Source organism: Hippoglossus hippoglossus, chromosome 3, assembly GCF_009819705.1.
Source record: "Hippoglossus hippoglossus isolate fHipHip1 chromosome 3, fHipHip1.pri, whole genome shotgun sequence".
In the NCBI taxonomy this organism is placed as follows: Eukaryota; Metazoa; Chordata; class Actinopteri; order Pleuronectiformes; family Pleuronectidae; genus Hippoglossus; species Hippoglossus hippoglossus.
Window position 1 is genome coordinate 7,371,128 of NC_047153.1, and position 17,434 is coordinate 7,388,561.

At 43.4% G+C, this 17,434-nt stretch overlaps 2 protein-coding genes across 4 annotated transcripts; both read right to left on the reverse strand.

Annotated features, from left to right (window-relative positions):
- On the reverse strand, positions 1-2,253 carry dut (deoxyuridine triphosphatase). Of its 3 annotated transcripts, none has more exons than XM_034573539.1 (7): positions 2,046-2,252; positions 1,286-1,442; positions 869-960; positions 691-735; positions 524-598; positions 252-322; positions 1-128 (listed from the first exon to the last, which is right to left on the reverse strand). In XM_034573539.1, the coding sequence occupies exons 1-7, from the start codon at positions 2,149-2,151 to the stop codon at positions 72-74; spliced, it is 603 nt and encodes a 200-aa protein (XP_034429430.1). In that variant the 5' UTR covers positions 2,152-2,252; the 3' UTR covers positions 1-71. The 3 variants fall into 3 exon arrangements, with proteins under 3 accessions (XP_034429430.1, XP_034429447.1, XP_034429438.1); XM_034573556.1 differs by lacking the exon at positions 2,046-2,252 and adding an exon at positions 1,907-2,038; XM_034573547.1 differs by lacking the exon at positions 1-128 and adding an exon at positions 165-177 and having other exon boundaries at positions 209-322; positions 2,046-2,253.
- A 1,651-nt stretch (positions 2,254-3,904) lies between these two features.
- slc12a1 (solute carrier family 12 member 1) lies at positions 3,905-17,217 on the reverse strand. The gene is made up of 26 exons (XM_034573569.1): positions 16,228-17,217; positions 14,763-14,903; positions 14,385-14,460; positions 12,825-12,920; positions 12,179-12,318; positions 11,981-12,091; positions 11,762-11,873; positions 11,524-11,651; positions 10,724-10,808; positions 10,365-10,522; positions 10,173-10,280; positions 9,918-10,041; positions 9,717-9,818; positions 9,263-9,418; positions 9,074-9,173; positions 8,873-8,984; positions 8,482-8,622; positions 7,743-7,849; positions 7,568-7,650; positions 6,666-6,791; positions 5,918-6,046; positions 5,396-5,507; positions 4,985-5,071; positions 4,712-4,847; positions 4,565-4,632; positions 3,905-4,467 (listed from the first exon to the last, which is right to left on the reverse strand). Exons 1-26 carry the CDS (start codon positions 16,483-16,485, stop codon positions 4,332-4,334), a joined length of 3,132 nt encoding a protein of 1,043 aa, XP_034429460.1. The 5' UTR covers positions 16,486-17,217; the 3' UTR covers positions 3,905-4,331.
- Between the last annotated feature and the right edge of the window lie 217 nt (positions 17,218-17,434).

The window sequence follows — 17,434 nt, forward strand, 5'->3', positions numbered from 1 at the left end:
GTAGAAAAACAGAACTTTATTAACACCCCATCTATATATTTTAAACATATGTATATTTGCATCACAACGTGTCAGTTGCGTCCAGTCGACCCGAAGCCTCCGGCCCCGCGCTCCGTCTCATCGAGCGTCTGAAAGACAACGTACACAATTACTCTGACGAAACCTCGGTTGTATTTTCTCTGCTCTTACAGACTTTTCCAGGATGAACTAACCTTATAGCTTTAAATGTATTTTTATATACAGTTTCTTACCTTTTGCTCGATCAGATCTGGGTAACAGATCCTCTCACACACCAGCTGAGCAACTCGGTCGCCCTTTTTCACTGGAGGGAGAGAAGGACATAGAAATATGAGAAATCTGTATCAGGAGTAATGAGACATCAGAATGTGGACGGCAAATTTTCTTTTTACAAACGCACACGAGGTAGATTTAAACTTCCCACGTGTAAAGCTGTGAATTATACTTAGTCACTGTCGGTTAAGCGAATAAGCGACTTATTAATTCAACTGGTGCCACAACTCACCTTCAAACTTGTCCTTGCTGAAGTTGAAGAGCACAACTCCTACATTTCCTCTGTAGTCTTCATCCACGACTCCAGCTGAGGAGAACAGTCACAGACGTTAGACGCCACATGATATGACAGGGGTTCAAATGTAAAGGATTCTCAAGTTAAGTTAAAAAAAAACTCACCACCAACATCGATGAAGTGTTTCGCTGCCAGGCCAGATCTCGGTGCTGAGGAAGTGAAAATAGCGAGAGACAGTTAAGGCCTGGTTTTCTGCAAATGAGGGGGAAATAAAAACAGACAGAGCAGGAAAAACGTGTAGAACCACAGCTGCAGGGTTTCATCTGCAAGTCAAACACTCACCCACTCTGCCATAGCAGCCGTGTGGCACTGCGATCTGGATGTCCGTCTTCACGATGGCCTTGTCCATGGCACCGACGGTGTAATCGTATGCACTGTGTACATTCACAGAGTTTAGGGTTATATTCACAGGACAGATGTGTGTGTGTGTGTGTGTGTGTGTACAGAGCAGCATGAGGTGGATGAGGGACACATGGTGAAGTTACATTCACAGAAGATTTCAGGAAAACACTTTATATTTAAAAGATTTGGAAAATGGAAATTGTAAAAGGCCTTTGTGTCTTTATGCCTTCATCAGGGTGTGTTCACTGTATATCAAGTCTGAATTACTACCATTAAGAGACACAAGTTTAAAACGTGCACATGTAGCTCACATTAATAAATAATAATAAAAATACTTCTGTTTGAGCTGTGACCAACCTGTAGAGATCGTATCCTGCAGCCTTGGTCGAGCCTCTCGTCGGGGTCGTGGCGTGTTCGGACAGTTTAGCGAACCTGAGGACGGGTCTGTCTCCTGCAGGCTTCGTGTCCAGCCTCGTCTTCTTGGAGGGAGAAACTGCACAAGCGTCTGTTCCTTCTAGAGCAGGCATGTTGTTCACAGGTCAGATCACACACACACAGAGGACCTTAAATACACTGTCACACGAAGCTGGAGCTGATCTCTGCTCGGTTTGTAAGACGTCCTGAAACTCCCGCTGCACTTTCTTGGCGGTTTGCAGGTTTGAATGAAGGGATCTCCCGCGCGGGATTGGCTCCTCCTCAAACACTACGCAAGCTGCGGATTCTTAAAGAGACCGCGAGTCAGTGTTAGCTAACATTAGCTTATATTAAACCAACACAGCGGCTGTTTAATCAAATGTTAAACGTTATTATTACTTTAATTAGCAGGCAAATCTGCTGGAGAAGCTGGTGTAGTCTGTAGCTATGGCAACGGTGCGTAAACTGCCAAGTTCTCGCGACAGTTGCAGAGAGCTCACGAGCTGAGACATGTTAAATATAATCAACACAATTTGAGAATGTATAAATCCTCACGTTACTTACGCATTTCTCCAAAATAAAAAAAAACAGACGCAGAGAAAGCGACACACAAAAGCCCCAAGCGGTCAGTGAACGTTACACAATGCTAGGCTAGCGATGCTAACGGGAAGAAGGCTGAAGCCATCTTGTTTTTGTTGCTCGCCTTTGTTCGGACGCAGCGTCTGAAGGTGAAAGGTTCGTCCTGAGAACCGAGGAGCGGCGTCAGGGAGCGGGGAGCGAAGCAGCCGCAGAACCCGCAGCGTCATCATCCTGAGGCTAGCGTCGGCTCCATGCTAACAGGCTAATATCAGCTACATGCTAACAGCTGGGACAACACGTCCTGACAGCTGGGGTCCGTCAACAGCTCTGCAGCGCCTCCTGCTGGTGGCCCGCAGCAGCACCTCTTCCAACACATGTAACACGTGACTTTACTTTGATCTTTAGATATGAACATTTCCTCCTCCTCACTCGTTGAGCGTTTAAAACTCACATCCGGCCAAATAACACAGTTATAAAATAGTCCATTCATTACCAGGATGAGCTTTGTGAAGAAGTGCATGTTTCTATTTCGGAAAAGTGAATCTCCTCCAACTTTTCATCTGCTCTTCGACCAAATATTAAAACCTCCAACTTTAGAGAGATTCATTCGTGGACATTTGATGAGTTTATGGCTTCAGTTTTGTTCTCGCATTGGAGAATTGTTCAAAAATCAGTGAGGGATTGAGCGTTTATGAATTGAAGTCCAGCATCAAGGGCTTTATAGATAGATTATTTATTCCCACTGTGCATCAAGCATCATCTTTGGCAGCAGCCTGAATAAATCACCTGTTTAATAATAATAATAATAATATATTGAATGTCAATATGAGGTAGAACCTTTTACTGTACAGTTTTTATATAGAATAGAATATAAGGACTTGTGCAGTTCTTGTACTTTACCTGAGTTATACTTATGCCTCTTGTTATTTTATGTGAAAGCAACACTTCAAGTTACTACAATACTTTCTGGCTGAGGTAATGCTTGTATTGTTTTCTAATTAATTAATTTAATCATTTTGGACTAAACGCACGCAGAGTTCATTTGAGTTTTATGACTTTCTCCTCTAATGGTCATCATCATTTGAGTGGATCTAATTAGCTGTCTCCTGTTGGTCATAAAATAGAATTGCAATTCGTGATGAATTCAAATTCAGGGCTCATGTCCACGATCTGCATATGTGACCACTAACACTTTTATAAATCCCTTTAGCAGTAAACCTATTTGTTTCTGATGAAGTTCATAGACTTTATGCTTGTGTTTTGCACATCGTCACTGGTTATATCAAATAAACATAATTAAGGTACAGCTAAAGGTTCCTCTTCTACTGACACATTTTTTCTAGTCAAACAACCTGATGCATTGTCACCTAATCACCAAATAAACAACAGAGACGAGAATAAGAACTGCTCCAAATTTGTATTAATTCTTTAATTCAGAGAATCACAATCATGTATTTAAAGTTAAAATATACAGAATAATTTGATTTACAATCTTTTGTTTCCCTGAATTTCCCTTAAACAAAAAGTGTGATAGTTACATTGAAACATTTAAACCGTATAATGTGAAACAGGTAAACAGCTTTATGTATTTTACACTCTGTGAATATCAAGAATGTTTGAAAGAAATCATCAAACCATTTTCAGAGAATTGGAGTTTAAGAGAAGTGAAAGTAATGAATCCAATTATGTAGTTAATCATGTATTTAAAAATAACGACTAGTGAATTCAGATATCTACTATATACATTTATTTTACAGTCACAACAGCAGGGAACACGTCTGGAAGGAACCTTCGCTCGTGTTGGACTGATCCCACCACGAAGATTTGGCTTTGTTCCAACTGTGTGTGTGTGTGTGTGTGTGTGTGTGTGTGTGTGTGTGTGTGTGTGTGTGTGTGTGTGTGTGTGTGTGTGTGTGTGTGTGTGTGTGTGTGTGTGTGTGTGTGTGTGTGTGTGTGTGTGCGTGCGTGCGTGGGTGCGTGCGTGTGTCCATTGTTGCAAGATACTTCAAAAATATAAAAAATACATCAAACTTTGCCAGTGCTCCTAGATTCACGTTAAAATTTAGGCAACTTTTTTATATCTTTGAGACATAGAAAAGTTTACTTTTGTCTAGAAGCTTTCGTGAAACAGCTCATATTCCAGAACAAGCAATAAAAACAGGCTCATAGTAAAATAAGGCTTAGCCTGTGAGTGACAATGACTTTTAATGACATTATTGTTCGAGAACACCAGCTGTCAAACACCTAATCGTTCTATTTCTCCTCTGCTGGCCTCATCGGGGGGAAAAGTAAAATTAAACGCTGTCTTGTCTGAATAACAATCTTGTTCTTGTACTCGTTATGAACATGGTTCATCATTATGGTGTTGCCATTTCTTTATTAGTGCCCTGCCATTTAGTCTCCGAGGTGCTCAGGAGTAGAAAGTGAGAACGCTCCTGTGGTTGCCTCTGATGAGCAGCGTTGGCGGAAGGTCCTTGGTTAGAACGTCCAGCCAGGCCATGTAGAGGAAGTCAGAGACGGACTCCTTACGAGCGATGGGCATGCTCCTGTGGGGGGTGAGGACACACACATGAGATGGGTTCAACACTGTTTCCTGTTTTGACAGTTTCATGTTTTTTTCAGCCATCAGTTGCTTTTACTTACACAATGATCAGATTGGCTGATTTGGAGTTTTCCTGGAGCACCTCGTTCAGTCGTACCTGGAGGTTGGTCTGTAAAGCAGCAGGGGTACATTTTTAAAACCACCACCTTCAAACCAAATGAATGTATTGTTTCATGTCATGATTTTACCTTCTCCTCGAAGCTGTTCAGCTCCTCGTCAGTGATTTTCCAGGGATGCGCTCTCTGCATGGCTTCGGCCTCGATTTTGTCTTTGGAGCCCTCATGCAGACGGAAAGGCTCGATCATGTCCTCCAACTGCTTCAGGCTGGAGGACAGAAGAAATATTCTCTTTTTTTATATATATATGGAATGGATATTATGAGGTGATTACATTTTACGGTGGCTGGTGCACCATCTGGTCCGCTGTCAGGATTACAGCGGAGCGAGACAAACAGCAGTTACCTGTCGGAGCTGGGTTTGACGTGGATGTCGTCAATGACTTGGATGTCGGTGCAGTTGATCCTGAATTTCTGCAACAGGGACTTCATCCTGCAAGAGGCACCGTCCCACACTGATTAACTTTCACATTAATGTTGGCAATAACTTTTCATCTCCTATGAGCGGATGGATTCTCATATCTGGGTTTAATTAATTTACCCAAACTATCCATCCTTTATCTAAACTGCTGGAGAAATAAAACACGCAGACACTTGGAGAACATGCAGACTCAGCTCAGAAAGACCCCGGCCAGGATGTGCTTGCTTGTACATCGGGGGTGATAACCACTACACCACCGTGCCGCCCCTTTACCCCAACTAACTTCCACTTATTCAGCTGTAATGGATAGTGAAACTTTTCCCTTTTTCTACTCACTCGTGTTTATCCAGCTCGCTGCGGTCAGGCTGCCCTGCGATGAAGATCCTTAATTTAGAGTCTTTCCACTTCTTCCTGGTGGTGAGGATGTAGGGCAGCAGCAGGGTGAGACCTGAGGGAGGGCACATCAGTTTCCTTCGTTACAAATCAATCAATTCAACTGGATTTATTATTTAAACTATTTACCTTTGTTTTGTTATATGTTATATGAGACCTAATCTGGCATTTCTGCTCTTATCGTTTTAGTTTTGTCCGGTGACACAAGGCCCTTGATTTCAGAAGTTAAGATTATAATCTTCAACAGGGAATTTTGGAACTATTTAGTGTTGTTTGTTTGCATTGATGACTTCTCGTGTCCCATCTTTATCTCCTTTTTAATTGAATTATTCAGGTTTCACTTCTTCTAGTCATATTTCTTTCACCTTTCTGAGGACGTGACTCTGCGTCTCTGTGCACGCGTCCATCACAATCTACAGTTGAGGTGCATAAGAGAAAGCTGGCCCGTGGGGAACCAACACCTACCTCCGTCGTCGAAGAGCCACCACACATCGATCGTGCCTTTAGGCTGCTTCTTCATGAACTGAGCACTGGCCTCTAACAGCTTCTCATTCATCCTGGCAACCTGCGGGGGCGGGGGTCCGCACACCGACACTGAGGGAGACAGAGATAGGAGAAAATGAAAGCGGGATAAGGGAGCAGGACTGTGATTTGTTGACAGAGGGTTGGAGATTTCACTGGGATGGGAAAACTAGTCAGGAACAGCCGTCTCTCTCAGATCTGATGTTCCAGTGGGCAGGATGCAGAGTGTTTACTAATGACCATCGCTGTCTGGCCAAAGATGCAGCTCGGTGGCGTGTGTGTGTGTGTTTGTGTTTGTGTGTGTGTGATGCAGAGACAGAGACAGATGGAGTAAGAGGTTGAACCCCCCCCTCTGCTGTCTGGGTTAAAGGGCTGCTCCTCGGAGATGCTCCTCGAGTGGAACGAACCGGAGCACGTTATTGGATTACACCCTCAGAGATATCTTTAGCGGGAGCGCTTGATTCGATTATTTCTCAGGGGGAGTGTGGAGAAGTTTACAAAAGAGAGACGTGTGTCACTGGTCTCATTTGTTAAATGTGTGTTATTTTAGTCTCTGACTCAGTGGAAATGGAAGAGTGGAACTTCTTCATCCACATGTTTAAAGACCAAGCTCATGTGGTTTAAATACCCTCAGACTGCAGCGCCTCAAACATTTGAACAGACAGAACTGAGGAGTGCAGGGATGTGATACCTCTGGTTGTGAGCACTTGTTGAGACGATTTCCTGGACTTCCTAAACAGGCCTTTTGATTTCCCTCCATTTGGCATCATTTCGTCCTCCAGTGCCTGTTGCTCCTTCGCTGCCTTCAGCATCTCCTCTGAAAGACAGAATTATCACATTGATGTTATAATACGAAGGAGTCTCTTTGCCTTTGAGAAGATGAATTCAAAGACACCATTTTGTGTGTGTGTGTGTGTGTGTGTGTGTGTGTGTGTGTGTGTGTGTGTGTGTGTGTGTGTGTGTGTGTGTACTCAACCTTTAATACTTTGTAATCTACAGAACAAAGCGTCCCAGCTTATCACTGTCATTTTATTGTAGTGATGTAAAACATATGGGGGGGGGGTTGTTGTGGGAATAAAAGTTTACACTCCTACAGCTACTCAGCTGTTCATTCTTACTTGTGTGTTATTCTTTTGGTAGTTTAAAAACAGTCGGAATTGATTTTAAGAAATTTACAAATGGCATTTCCCTATAATAATAATAATAACAATAACAATAATAATAATAATAATAATATAATATAATCTTTATTTATATAGCACTTTTCAGAATCCATTTTACAAAGAGCTTCAAATGGCAGCAATAACAACAAATTAATCATTAAATAATCATAATTAAGAGAGAACAATAATAAAAGTTTTTTAAAAAAGACAGTCAAAATTAAAATTCTATGTAAAATCCTCATTCAGCCTTGTTTTGTATTTTCCTGCTTTGTTTGCTGCTTTATTTTTTCATGCAGCTGTTTTCAGGCCATTTATTTCCCTTGTCATTGTGTTTCATCTCTCTTGCCTGAAGGGAACTAAGGTGACTGTTGTGATGCTGATGCAGGAGTTTCTGTAGATTAAAAACAAAACAAAAAGAAGTCGCACTGACCTTCTGCTTCCACAATGTGTGACACATCGAGTCCCTGGTTCATCCTCAGCAGCACTGTCCCGTAGTCAAAGTCAAACGCGTCACTGTGACGAAGGAGAACGACAACACGAGCTCAACATGCACGTCTCAACTATCAGCCGTGATATTTGTCTGTGTGTTCCTTGTTGTGACTTACTGCAGGATTCCCACATAGCTCTGCACTGACTCTGCTCCTGCCATCCTCCAGTTCCTCTTGAAGCCGATCATCAGTGTGTTGGGCTTCATGCGGCCGAGACCCGAGGCCTGTAGGAAAAGAAAACTCTCTTATAGCACAAAGATAAAAAAACTCAGAATGAGCTGTTTACTGAAGCAACTCATGCACCGTGTCGTAAAACCTTGTGTCATCATTAACTGGAGAAGAACAAAAAAGAAATCTCCCCTAAAAAGTTTCAAAATGTCCTCGACGAGCCGCGACACGGTTTTACTGCCACGAGTTATGACCAGGTCCCTCAGCAGGTCTCATCTCGTCTGCAGGGACTCATCCAACGCAGTGTTAATCAATTCTAGCCTTTAATCTGTCGTCCTGTTTGAAGTAAGCAATCCTGACAATGAACCCAGGGCCTTATCTCCAGAGTGTGATAGCCAGAGCCATAAGACTGTTTTCCTGCTCCTCATTAACTCTCTCCCCGTCCCGGACACATCCTCATGACCGGTCCAGGCCGGTGTCATAACACAGCAATAGATACTCTGTGTTGTGAGGAAGAGACGGGTCAATAAAACCTGTTTCTGCAATGTTTTAAAAAAAAAAATCCCTCTGATCAAAACCAGCAGGTTACACATTAATCTGATGGATTAGTTTCAGGGTTAGTTGGTTTGTTTGTCTGTTCTTTTTGGACTTTCTGTGGAAGTGTTTCGTAAGTTACGATCGCACTGACCTGCAGGAGGCTCTCGGTTCCGTCCCTGAAGCTTTCACAGGCCACAGCCGCATAAAAGGCCTTGCGTTTGTTCTTCCTGAGCCAGAGCTGGTTCTTCTCCATGCCGGCGTTCATCTCCTCGAGAGCCTCTGATCTTGGACCCTGGGGGAAATCACAACGTACAGTGTGAGTGCGGTCGAGAGACAAAAATATCCCACACACACCTTTTCGCATATTCAGAAGATCACGACTGACCCTAAACTTTAGTCTCAGGCTGCCAGACAGTTGGCATTTCCCTCATCCCTGCTACAATTTAAAGTTGCTTGATGCCCAACCTTTAAGTACAGACGATATGCGGCTCCCTGGTAATATCATTTCATTTGCAAAGGATAAGATTGCGATAAAACCTCACCTCAAACACTTCACAGGTGATGCAGAGTCCATAGTTCTTGGAGAGGGAGTGAGCCAGGTCGAGGAGAGCCGGTCTGGTCCGCGGTGAACCGGTCAGAGCCAAGATCTGAGGCCTGGGCAAGAAACAGCAATGTCTCATAATGTCTCTTTTAGGTGATGTTTATGTTTTAGTTTTTCATGTGTCATAAAGGCAGACTTTTACCTGAAGTTCTTGACGTGATCCTCGACACCAGACAGAGACAGGGCGTTGCTGACCGAACTCACAAACGTCGCCGCCTGCGTGGACGAACCCCAGTTCACAGCTGGGGCGGAGAAAAATAAGAGTCCATGCAGGTTAACTCCGCCATGCACGCATCATACATGTGCTTCCAAACCTGTCCGAGGGGCTCACCTGGCTTCTTGACGGTGACGTAAATGTAGAGGAGGATCTCGATGGCGTACGTGATGAGAGCAGCCCACCAGTTGATGACAAACATGACGGCACAGCAGAGCAGTGCGCCCAGCAGGGACAGCCACATGTTGTAGTACTTGTATCCAGGTCTCCAGCCTGCAGGGGGAGAGAGTGACAGAGCAAAGAGCAGATTCATTAAATGCAGACGGGAGGAACAGTGATGGGGAAACCGACTGCACGGAAACAAATCAAAAACTAATCATCTAATGCAACTCAGGTTGGTCAGATTAGTGTCTGAAGTCAGACGCTTTTTGTGATTGTGCCTCGTTTCAATATATTCAGAGTCACTTAGACGTCATTTCTGAAAAGAAGTGAAGTATCAGAGGATGGAGACAAACACAGTTTACTGGCAGGGCTTTTCATTCCCTCGGCGGCATTGTCTGAAGTGACCCACCTGGAGACTTGGCGTAGGACGCATGGAAGCAGGAGAAATTGATGAGAGCGTAAGATGCCAGGAAGAAGTTGGAAATAATTGGAGCGATGGCGTTGAGGTCACCTGTGTAGAAACAAAAAGAGGTGGACGTCATACTTTTACTTGTTCGTTTGAAGCTTGAAATATAAAGTATGCTTTAAAACAAGATGTTAGGGAACTGACCAATGAGAATGAAGGCCACAGAAATAATGAATGTGAGGATGTAGCCACGGATTGGCTCGTTGTTCTTGCCGTGTCCCTTGGCAAAGAAATGCAGAGCCGTGTAGATGTTGTCTTGACACAGAGCCTGAGGAGACACAGAGGTGAAGCGAGAAATGATTTTTTGTTTGCAGGAGTAAAGACTAATACTGTAGCTGCATCTCAGGAGATTTCGTCTAAATCGTTGCTGTTTTTACAAAAATCTGTCGAGTCACTGACCTGGAAGACTTTGGGGGCGCTGACGAGGGAAGCGAGGGCAGAGGAGAGGGTTGCAGAGAATGTTCCGGCAGTGATGAGGGGACCGAACCCAGACACCATGGTCATCACCTGCACCGGAGACACGAGGGATGAGGGATTAGAGGTGAAACAAACCACATCTCGGCTGCAGATTAGATTCTGGAGGCTGCGTACCTGGAAGTTGTTCAGCGCGCCAAATTTACAGGTTTCCACTGCGCAGGAGGAGAAATTATAGCCGAGCTCGCAAGCAGCCACCGCAGTACCGTTACAAACTTCGCCGGGCATAATGAGGTCGGTTATGTCTCCTGTGGCATTACGGACAACAGAGGCAGCTGGCGAATCACAGAGGAGAAGAAATGCATTGATTACACTTCAATGTCTGACCACCAAACAAATACCAAAACAAATACTGCCAATCTAACTGTGTCCCCTGACTGTAAGGTTAACCCTCGAGCAAGGCAGTGTTTTTATGTGAACTATACATAATGTAAAACTACACATTGGAGTTTAATTTTGTGCATTAAATGACTTACCGACACAAAGGGCCACAGCCAAGTAGGTGATACCAGTGATCACGATGGCCAGCAAGGTTCCCTTAGGAATGGCTGCTTGGGGATCCTGTGAAATACCACAGATCGATGTTAGAAGAATTTAATATAAAGAAGGATGTTTCTGTATGAAAAGATTCAAACCGAATTTTCAGTGTATAAATAAATAATAATAAATAAAAAAACAGTTTCAGATCACGTGTATTCTTCGTCCGGGGCTATTTTGGACATTTTCTTTTACGCTTTTTAAGTTGTCCCTATATACCACATAACGACTACTAGTTTTCAGATATAATAGTAAAACTGTTATAATATCAAGCAATATACATTTATTTGAAATATAAAGAAGTTGTGTTAATAGAAGTTTCTTTGTCTTTATCTTTATATGCAACTCTTCAAAACACTATATGTTCTCTATTATACAAATAGGAACATCACTGTCTTTGCATTCCCAGAGTGGGGGTGTTCCCAATTAGTGCAAATATTATATATAAATCATTATATATTCAAAAACATAAAAGGTCAAACTGAGACCAAATTAAAGGGTTAATTTTTTGTTTCTCAATACGACAAATGATGATGAAGATACTGAAATAAATTAAATACATTACTCGCGTTTTAAAATAGATTATTTTACGTCATATTTAAATGATCATATCTCCGGTTTTAATTGGCCTATCGACACCAAACAAAACCTAGCACAGAGCCTTTTGTTCAGAAATGTATGCGCTCATGCTTTCTATGTACATGGCCCTGATGCATTGACCTCTGTGTGTAATGGTTACCCGCAAGTCGCCGGAGATGTTGGCTCCGGCCAGGATCCCCGTGGCAGCGGGGAAAAAGATGGCAAACACCGTGAAAAACGACTCGTTCTCGGAGAAGTCCGGAGTAAAATTTTCTAAGAAGATTTTTGCTGAGAAAAGAGAATAAAAAGGGAAATAAAGAGGAAAGATGAGCTGAGCAGTGCTCGGTGGGTGAGGCACATCTTAACTTGTTGAAATAAATTTGGAGACGGTGTCTTACAGTTATAATTGAAGAAGCCTTTGGATTTCTTGTCATCGGTGGCAGGGATGAAAGTTCCCACAAATACGTCGACTATGGCCACCAGCAGGATGACGAGGAGAACGATCTGTGCCTGTGGGGGGGGGGGGGAATCATTTCATTGATTAAAGTAACGGTTGTGAAATTTTACCACAACGAGCGCAGAGATTGGCATCGACCAATGTGATGTTCATCTCTCACCTTGGCCTCCCATTCCATTCCAGCAACTGATATGGCCAACAGCAGCACCACCGTGACACAGCCGACGATCCTGATGTCGTTTATTACATCCACCATGATGGCATCGTTCTCCTGATTGTGACAGAGGGCAGAGATACGTTGTAGGATCAAACGGCTCGGAATGAGACATCATCACCTGATCATTACTACGTTACGCACCTTCAGCAAGTCGACCACGGTCTCAGCAAACCCCACCACGTACATGGCCACGGCCACGGCATTGGCGAAGGCGAAGATGAGGCCGATGGATCCGCCGAACTCAGGCCCCAGACTGCGAGATATCAAGTAGTAGGCGCCTCCTGAAATGACAAAATGAGGCACACAAACAGTCATGGATGAATAATTGCCACATCACTGATTCATTGATTTAATGTCTGGACAAGTTAGGAGGCTGTAAAACGGAGAATGGGTTTCAAGAGGTGACATTCAGGTGCCGTTCTGAGTTCTGAGCCTTGTGTCTTTATCCACACACACACACACACACACACACACACACACACACACACACACACACACACACACACACACACACACACACACACACACACACACACACACACACACACACACACACACCATCCTCCTGGTCATTCTCTCTGTAAAAGATTTTATGTCAGGATGAGTGTGTGTTATCTCCGGCTGTAAAAGTTACAAATAATCTTGTAACTTTTGGTGACCCTGTTTCTATGAGTTATGAGCGAGAGCCCTGCAAATGTTAGTCTGCAGTTGAATTCAGTTAGTTCGTTTTTCTGCTTTCCTGAATATGAAGCCGTCTTATGTGTGTGTTAACGGTGCGTCGACTCACCTCCTCTGACCACGCCATTAGTGCAAATGGCCGACATAGACAGGCCTGTGATGACGGTGACCACGCAGCTGAGAGCGATGACCACGATTCCCAGGCCTGAAATGCACAGGTAATGTAACAGCTTAAAATGGTTATTTTGAACTGCAGATTACTCAGCCGTTACGTTTGGGTGGTCGGTCATAAAACGTTACAGCTGTGAAACGAAGCCCCCCCCGCCGCCCCACAGTCACCTTTAAACACAGTGACAGTCAAACTCCCCGGAGGCTGTAAGTTACAGCCATCTGCTCCACCTGCTCTGCCAACCGCCTGTGGCTCTCTGGGCTTCTCAAAACCATTTAGTTACGCCTCCTGCACAAAAGCGGCTCGCCAATCGATGAGCTTCTTAAACAATGGACACACTCATGGAGCCCTTCGCACAGTTTCCCCTTTCTCTCTTTCTTAAGGTTAAGGTTTGCCTCTCAGAATGGATCTTCAGCCGGAGTAGATTATTATTGAGGCCCAGAAAGACCAGTTAAAGTTGAATCTGCCCCAGTTCAATCCCCTCCTGCTAATGAGCGAAGGACCATTCAATTCTTTAAGTGCCCTATCAACCCAAGAATTACTGGAACAAGCAAACACATGTGGAAGCTTCCAGGTGTTGTTGTGGTCCTGTCAACTGGGTGAATCATTTATTTACATTATTTGTGTAAGTAATAAGTGTACATAATTTGGATTTATCACATAACTTTATAATGTGGTTAGCTACTCCTACTGCGACCCTCAAAGGAAAGCGGTATAAATAATGGATGGATGGAACTATATCATGCGGCCCACATTAGATGCATGTAAAAATGATTGACATTTAACATTGGCGGAGTGATATGATGTAAGATGTGAGAACAGCTACTAACCTACCCTGCACTTTTAATCCCACTTCCATCACTGAACTTAAAATCTTACTGGAAACAGCTTGCACATGAAGTTATGAGAACAACTGATATGAAATAAATTTCTCTCATGACTCTTGTCTGACTGGGAATTAGTTCCAGTTGTGGTAATTCTAAATTTGTCCCTAACCCTAACCTCTCTGTAATTATGTGTTTTTCTTATGTAAAGTCAACACGTGTTTTTCATTTAAGTAAACATGAAAGTGTGTAGTGGTCATGTGGACACAAAAACTTTGAGTTTGTACTTGCAAACCTTTTTATTTTTTTATTCAGAGATTCAAATATATGCTAAGTGCACAATGTATGTGTTGTTACTTATTTTTGAAGTATTTGAGCTATATTGACCTCATAAATTTAAGTAAAATCAATGTCTATTGTTGTTGACTTAACATAAACAATTATATCAAGCTCACAAGGTCAAGTGAGCTAGTTTTTGTGTCATTGTCACAGTTCTGAACATTAATGTGTGAAATTTGGGATTGAGATGGATAGAAAGTTTAAATGGGGCCTTAAGGTGTGAGCTCTGTGAAACCTCCCTTAAAAAATCTTGGACATGTAAATAAATGTAGAACCTATGTGCCTAAGGACCCGTGTGTCATATCTGACCAATGACGTGTCTCCTTGTCTCACTCACCCCAGCCTGCCTGACCAAAAACCCAGGACAGACGGATGAACAACATGACACCCCAGATGTTCAGCATGCATCTCACCTGTGGAAGAGAAGAACAATAGAATTCTGCGTGAGTCGTGTTTTATTATCATGTAAAGTGAGATGCACAAGGGAACATACACATGCTACAGCTATTTGTGAGTTTGTTATCATCATGCCAGCAGCACGAATGGATCAACCAGGAGCTCTTGGGCAAACACAAACGACTCCCAGGGTGTTGTGTTTGCCTTATTGAGACACAATGAGGCTGGTCTCTCCCGGGTCACAGTTTTGTAGCGTGACCCTGCTTCTATAAAGCAGAAGGAGCCCGACCTGACCCGACGTGACCCCGACATAACTCACCAGGACGCCCCTTATCCAGCCAAACTTTACTCCTCCTTGGTTTTCTTTGGGGGGGGGGGCAGACTCCAGGTCATCCGAGGGTGTCCCGCCACTCCCCTCGCCATCGTCCTCCACGGTGTCTGGCACAGAGATCGCTCCATTCTGATGGGAGAACGTGCAGGGAAATGTTAGGGGAAGCAAACATGTAAATTTGTCCTCAGAGACAAAGCTGAGATTTATTCATCGTGATTGGGCTTTGAGTCATTTTGGTGTTGATGCATTTTTCATTTGCATGGAAACGAGCGTCAGTATTATGAAGTTGCATTCTCAGAGTCCTCGTGTGTTTGTCTTTCTCCTTCTCTGTAACACACGGGAGAGGATTTGGAAAGGGGGAGGAAACTCTGGTGATTTGATTTGGATGAAGATTGATGAAGAGACATTATGCCGCGGCTGCGTCTCTGTCCTTGAAAACTCAGGAAAAAAGATAAACCTCCTTTTAACTTTCCACGGAGGTGAAATATTAAATGACTCTCCTGACACTTACACCATCGCGTCTGATTTATTGAGACGTCTGATTCATCTGGTTTCCGTTCACCGACAGAAAGAGATCTTGGCAACAAACCGTCGGCCTTTCAGCAGCGGTGGAGTTTGTGATTCGAGAAAATGATGTGAAGGCATCGCTCAAATCTGAAGCAGCTTGAAACATGTCAGGTGTAATTCATTAATTTCAAGTGTTGATTGCCAAATATTTCTATAATGTACCACAGTTGATTTCTGTTGTTTAAATCTATTCTTTGGCGAGAATTTCTTTTTAGGGATTCTTGCACTGGTCCATGGTGAAACATTTTAAAGTTTTAAGTGTATATGTTTACATCTTATACTTAATCCTGCAATCTGGCGTGAACTGCTAGATGCTTTCTTTCTTGTCCTGCCATGGAAGACTGCCTAACAGTCTTCCATGGCAGGACATGGAAGGTTTAAAATGCTAATCTAGTTCATCTAATAAAACCTAAATGACCTTTAACCGCAAGTCTTTTGCAACACAGGGCAGTATAACGCCAGCCTAATAAAAAGCACTAAAGACTCTTGAGTGTGTCAAGTTTTCTTTGAGTGATCTTGAACAGTTCTTCTAGGGAAAGACGTAAAGACTGAACTGTGGACACAATGAAGGTTATGATGCTGGAATGATTAAACAACTGTAAAATGTCTTGTTTCTTTCTGGGCTTTTTTTGCCTTGAACCTGAGTGAATGGACTGAAACTCAAGAGCAGAACAGAAGTCACAGAGTCTCAGAGTTGAGTTCACTCAGGCAGAGAAACCGGTGTAAGATACGTTCTGCAGAGGTGAAGGACAAATATTTGAAATAGAAAATGGCTGCAGACGATTTGTAAGATGTGAAACATGCCGAGACGAGACGAGACAATGGGTGAGGAGAATCTGTATCCTTCATGTTTACCAGCTTCACTCACAGACACACGTGCACTCACCTTCTGAAACACATCATGGAGCTCCTGCAGGGACGGCCGCACGGCACGGTGACCACTCACACTGCCCGCGTTGCGATAGAAGTCAATGTTGGGCACTCGGTCCAAAGTGTCGTGACCGAAGGCGCTGACCACCGAGGGCCGCACCGCCCGTTGTTCCCCGTTGGAGAAGTTGGCCTCCTGATAGACAGGAGGCTCATCCAGGTTGGAATCATACCCTTGGTTCACATGCTCCCCTCCGTTAGACCTGAACCTCTCCATCAGAGATCAGAGATTCTCCGATTTAAGGATAAAACACCAGCGCAGGTCTTTAGTTTTCGTTCAACCAGCAGTGTTTTTAAAGAGCAGAACACTGCATCTACGGGTGAGGTTATCCTTCTTTATCCGTGTATAAACTATAGGCTAGATCTTTTCTCTTCGGAGCTCCTGGTGAGTAAACTCAGTGCGTCTCAGAATGGCCTACCTTTATACCTTGCATCCCAGGGATCATACACTGGCTGTCAGCTATTGGCTAATTCTCTGGATCAACCCTCAGAAAAGTGAGCGAGGGGTGTCAGATATGTCCTTGCTCCATCCCAGGGGACACAAAGGCATTGCTTAACGATTAACCAAGTCATAAACGCCGAACGATAGATAAAGGCGCTTACTGCCGGAGTTCTGGGGAATTGATTACTAATATTATTGTCTGAAGTGCTGGGCACTAGCACATGTTGTTCTGCAGTGCCCTGGTTTATGGGGCTGTGGGGAGGATTTCCTCAGACCCATCGGCCATTTGGGTGAATCACCGGAAAACATCCTTGACATTAAGACATCATATAACTGAGCAGGAAAAGTTCCACGTCATAAAGACCCTTTACGATGTGTGGCAAAAAAAAGATGCTAAGCTAATAATTTATAATCACAGATATGAGCAATAGGATATAATTAATAGAACTAATGTGATAACAAGATGGAAATAAATCGGAAAGATATTGGGCCTGTAACTGTGATAAAACTGATTCAATAAATGTTTTCCCTCGTGAGCCGGCTACAGAAGAAACTGTCGTATTCATGAGGAAAATCTGAGTTAATATGAGACCATGAATTTCAGGAACACGCCGGAGGCACTTCTCTAAAGCCACATGACTTTTAAATTGCCTCTAAAAGACCTCTTAACAGGTAAACTTCCTTATTACTGATACACCACGTTGATTTATGCGCACAGCGAAAG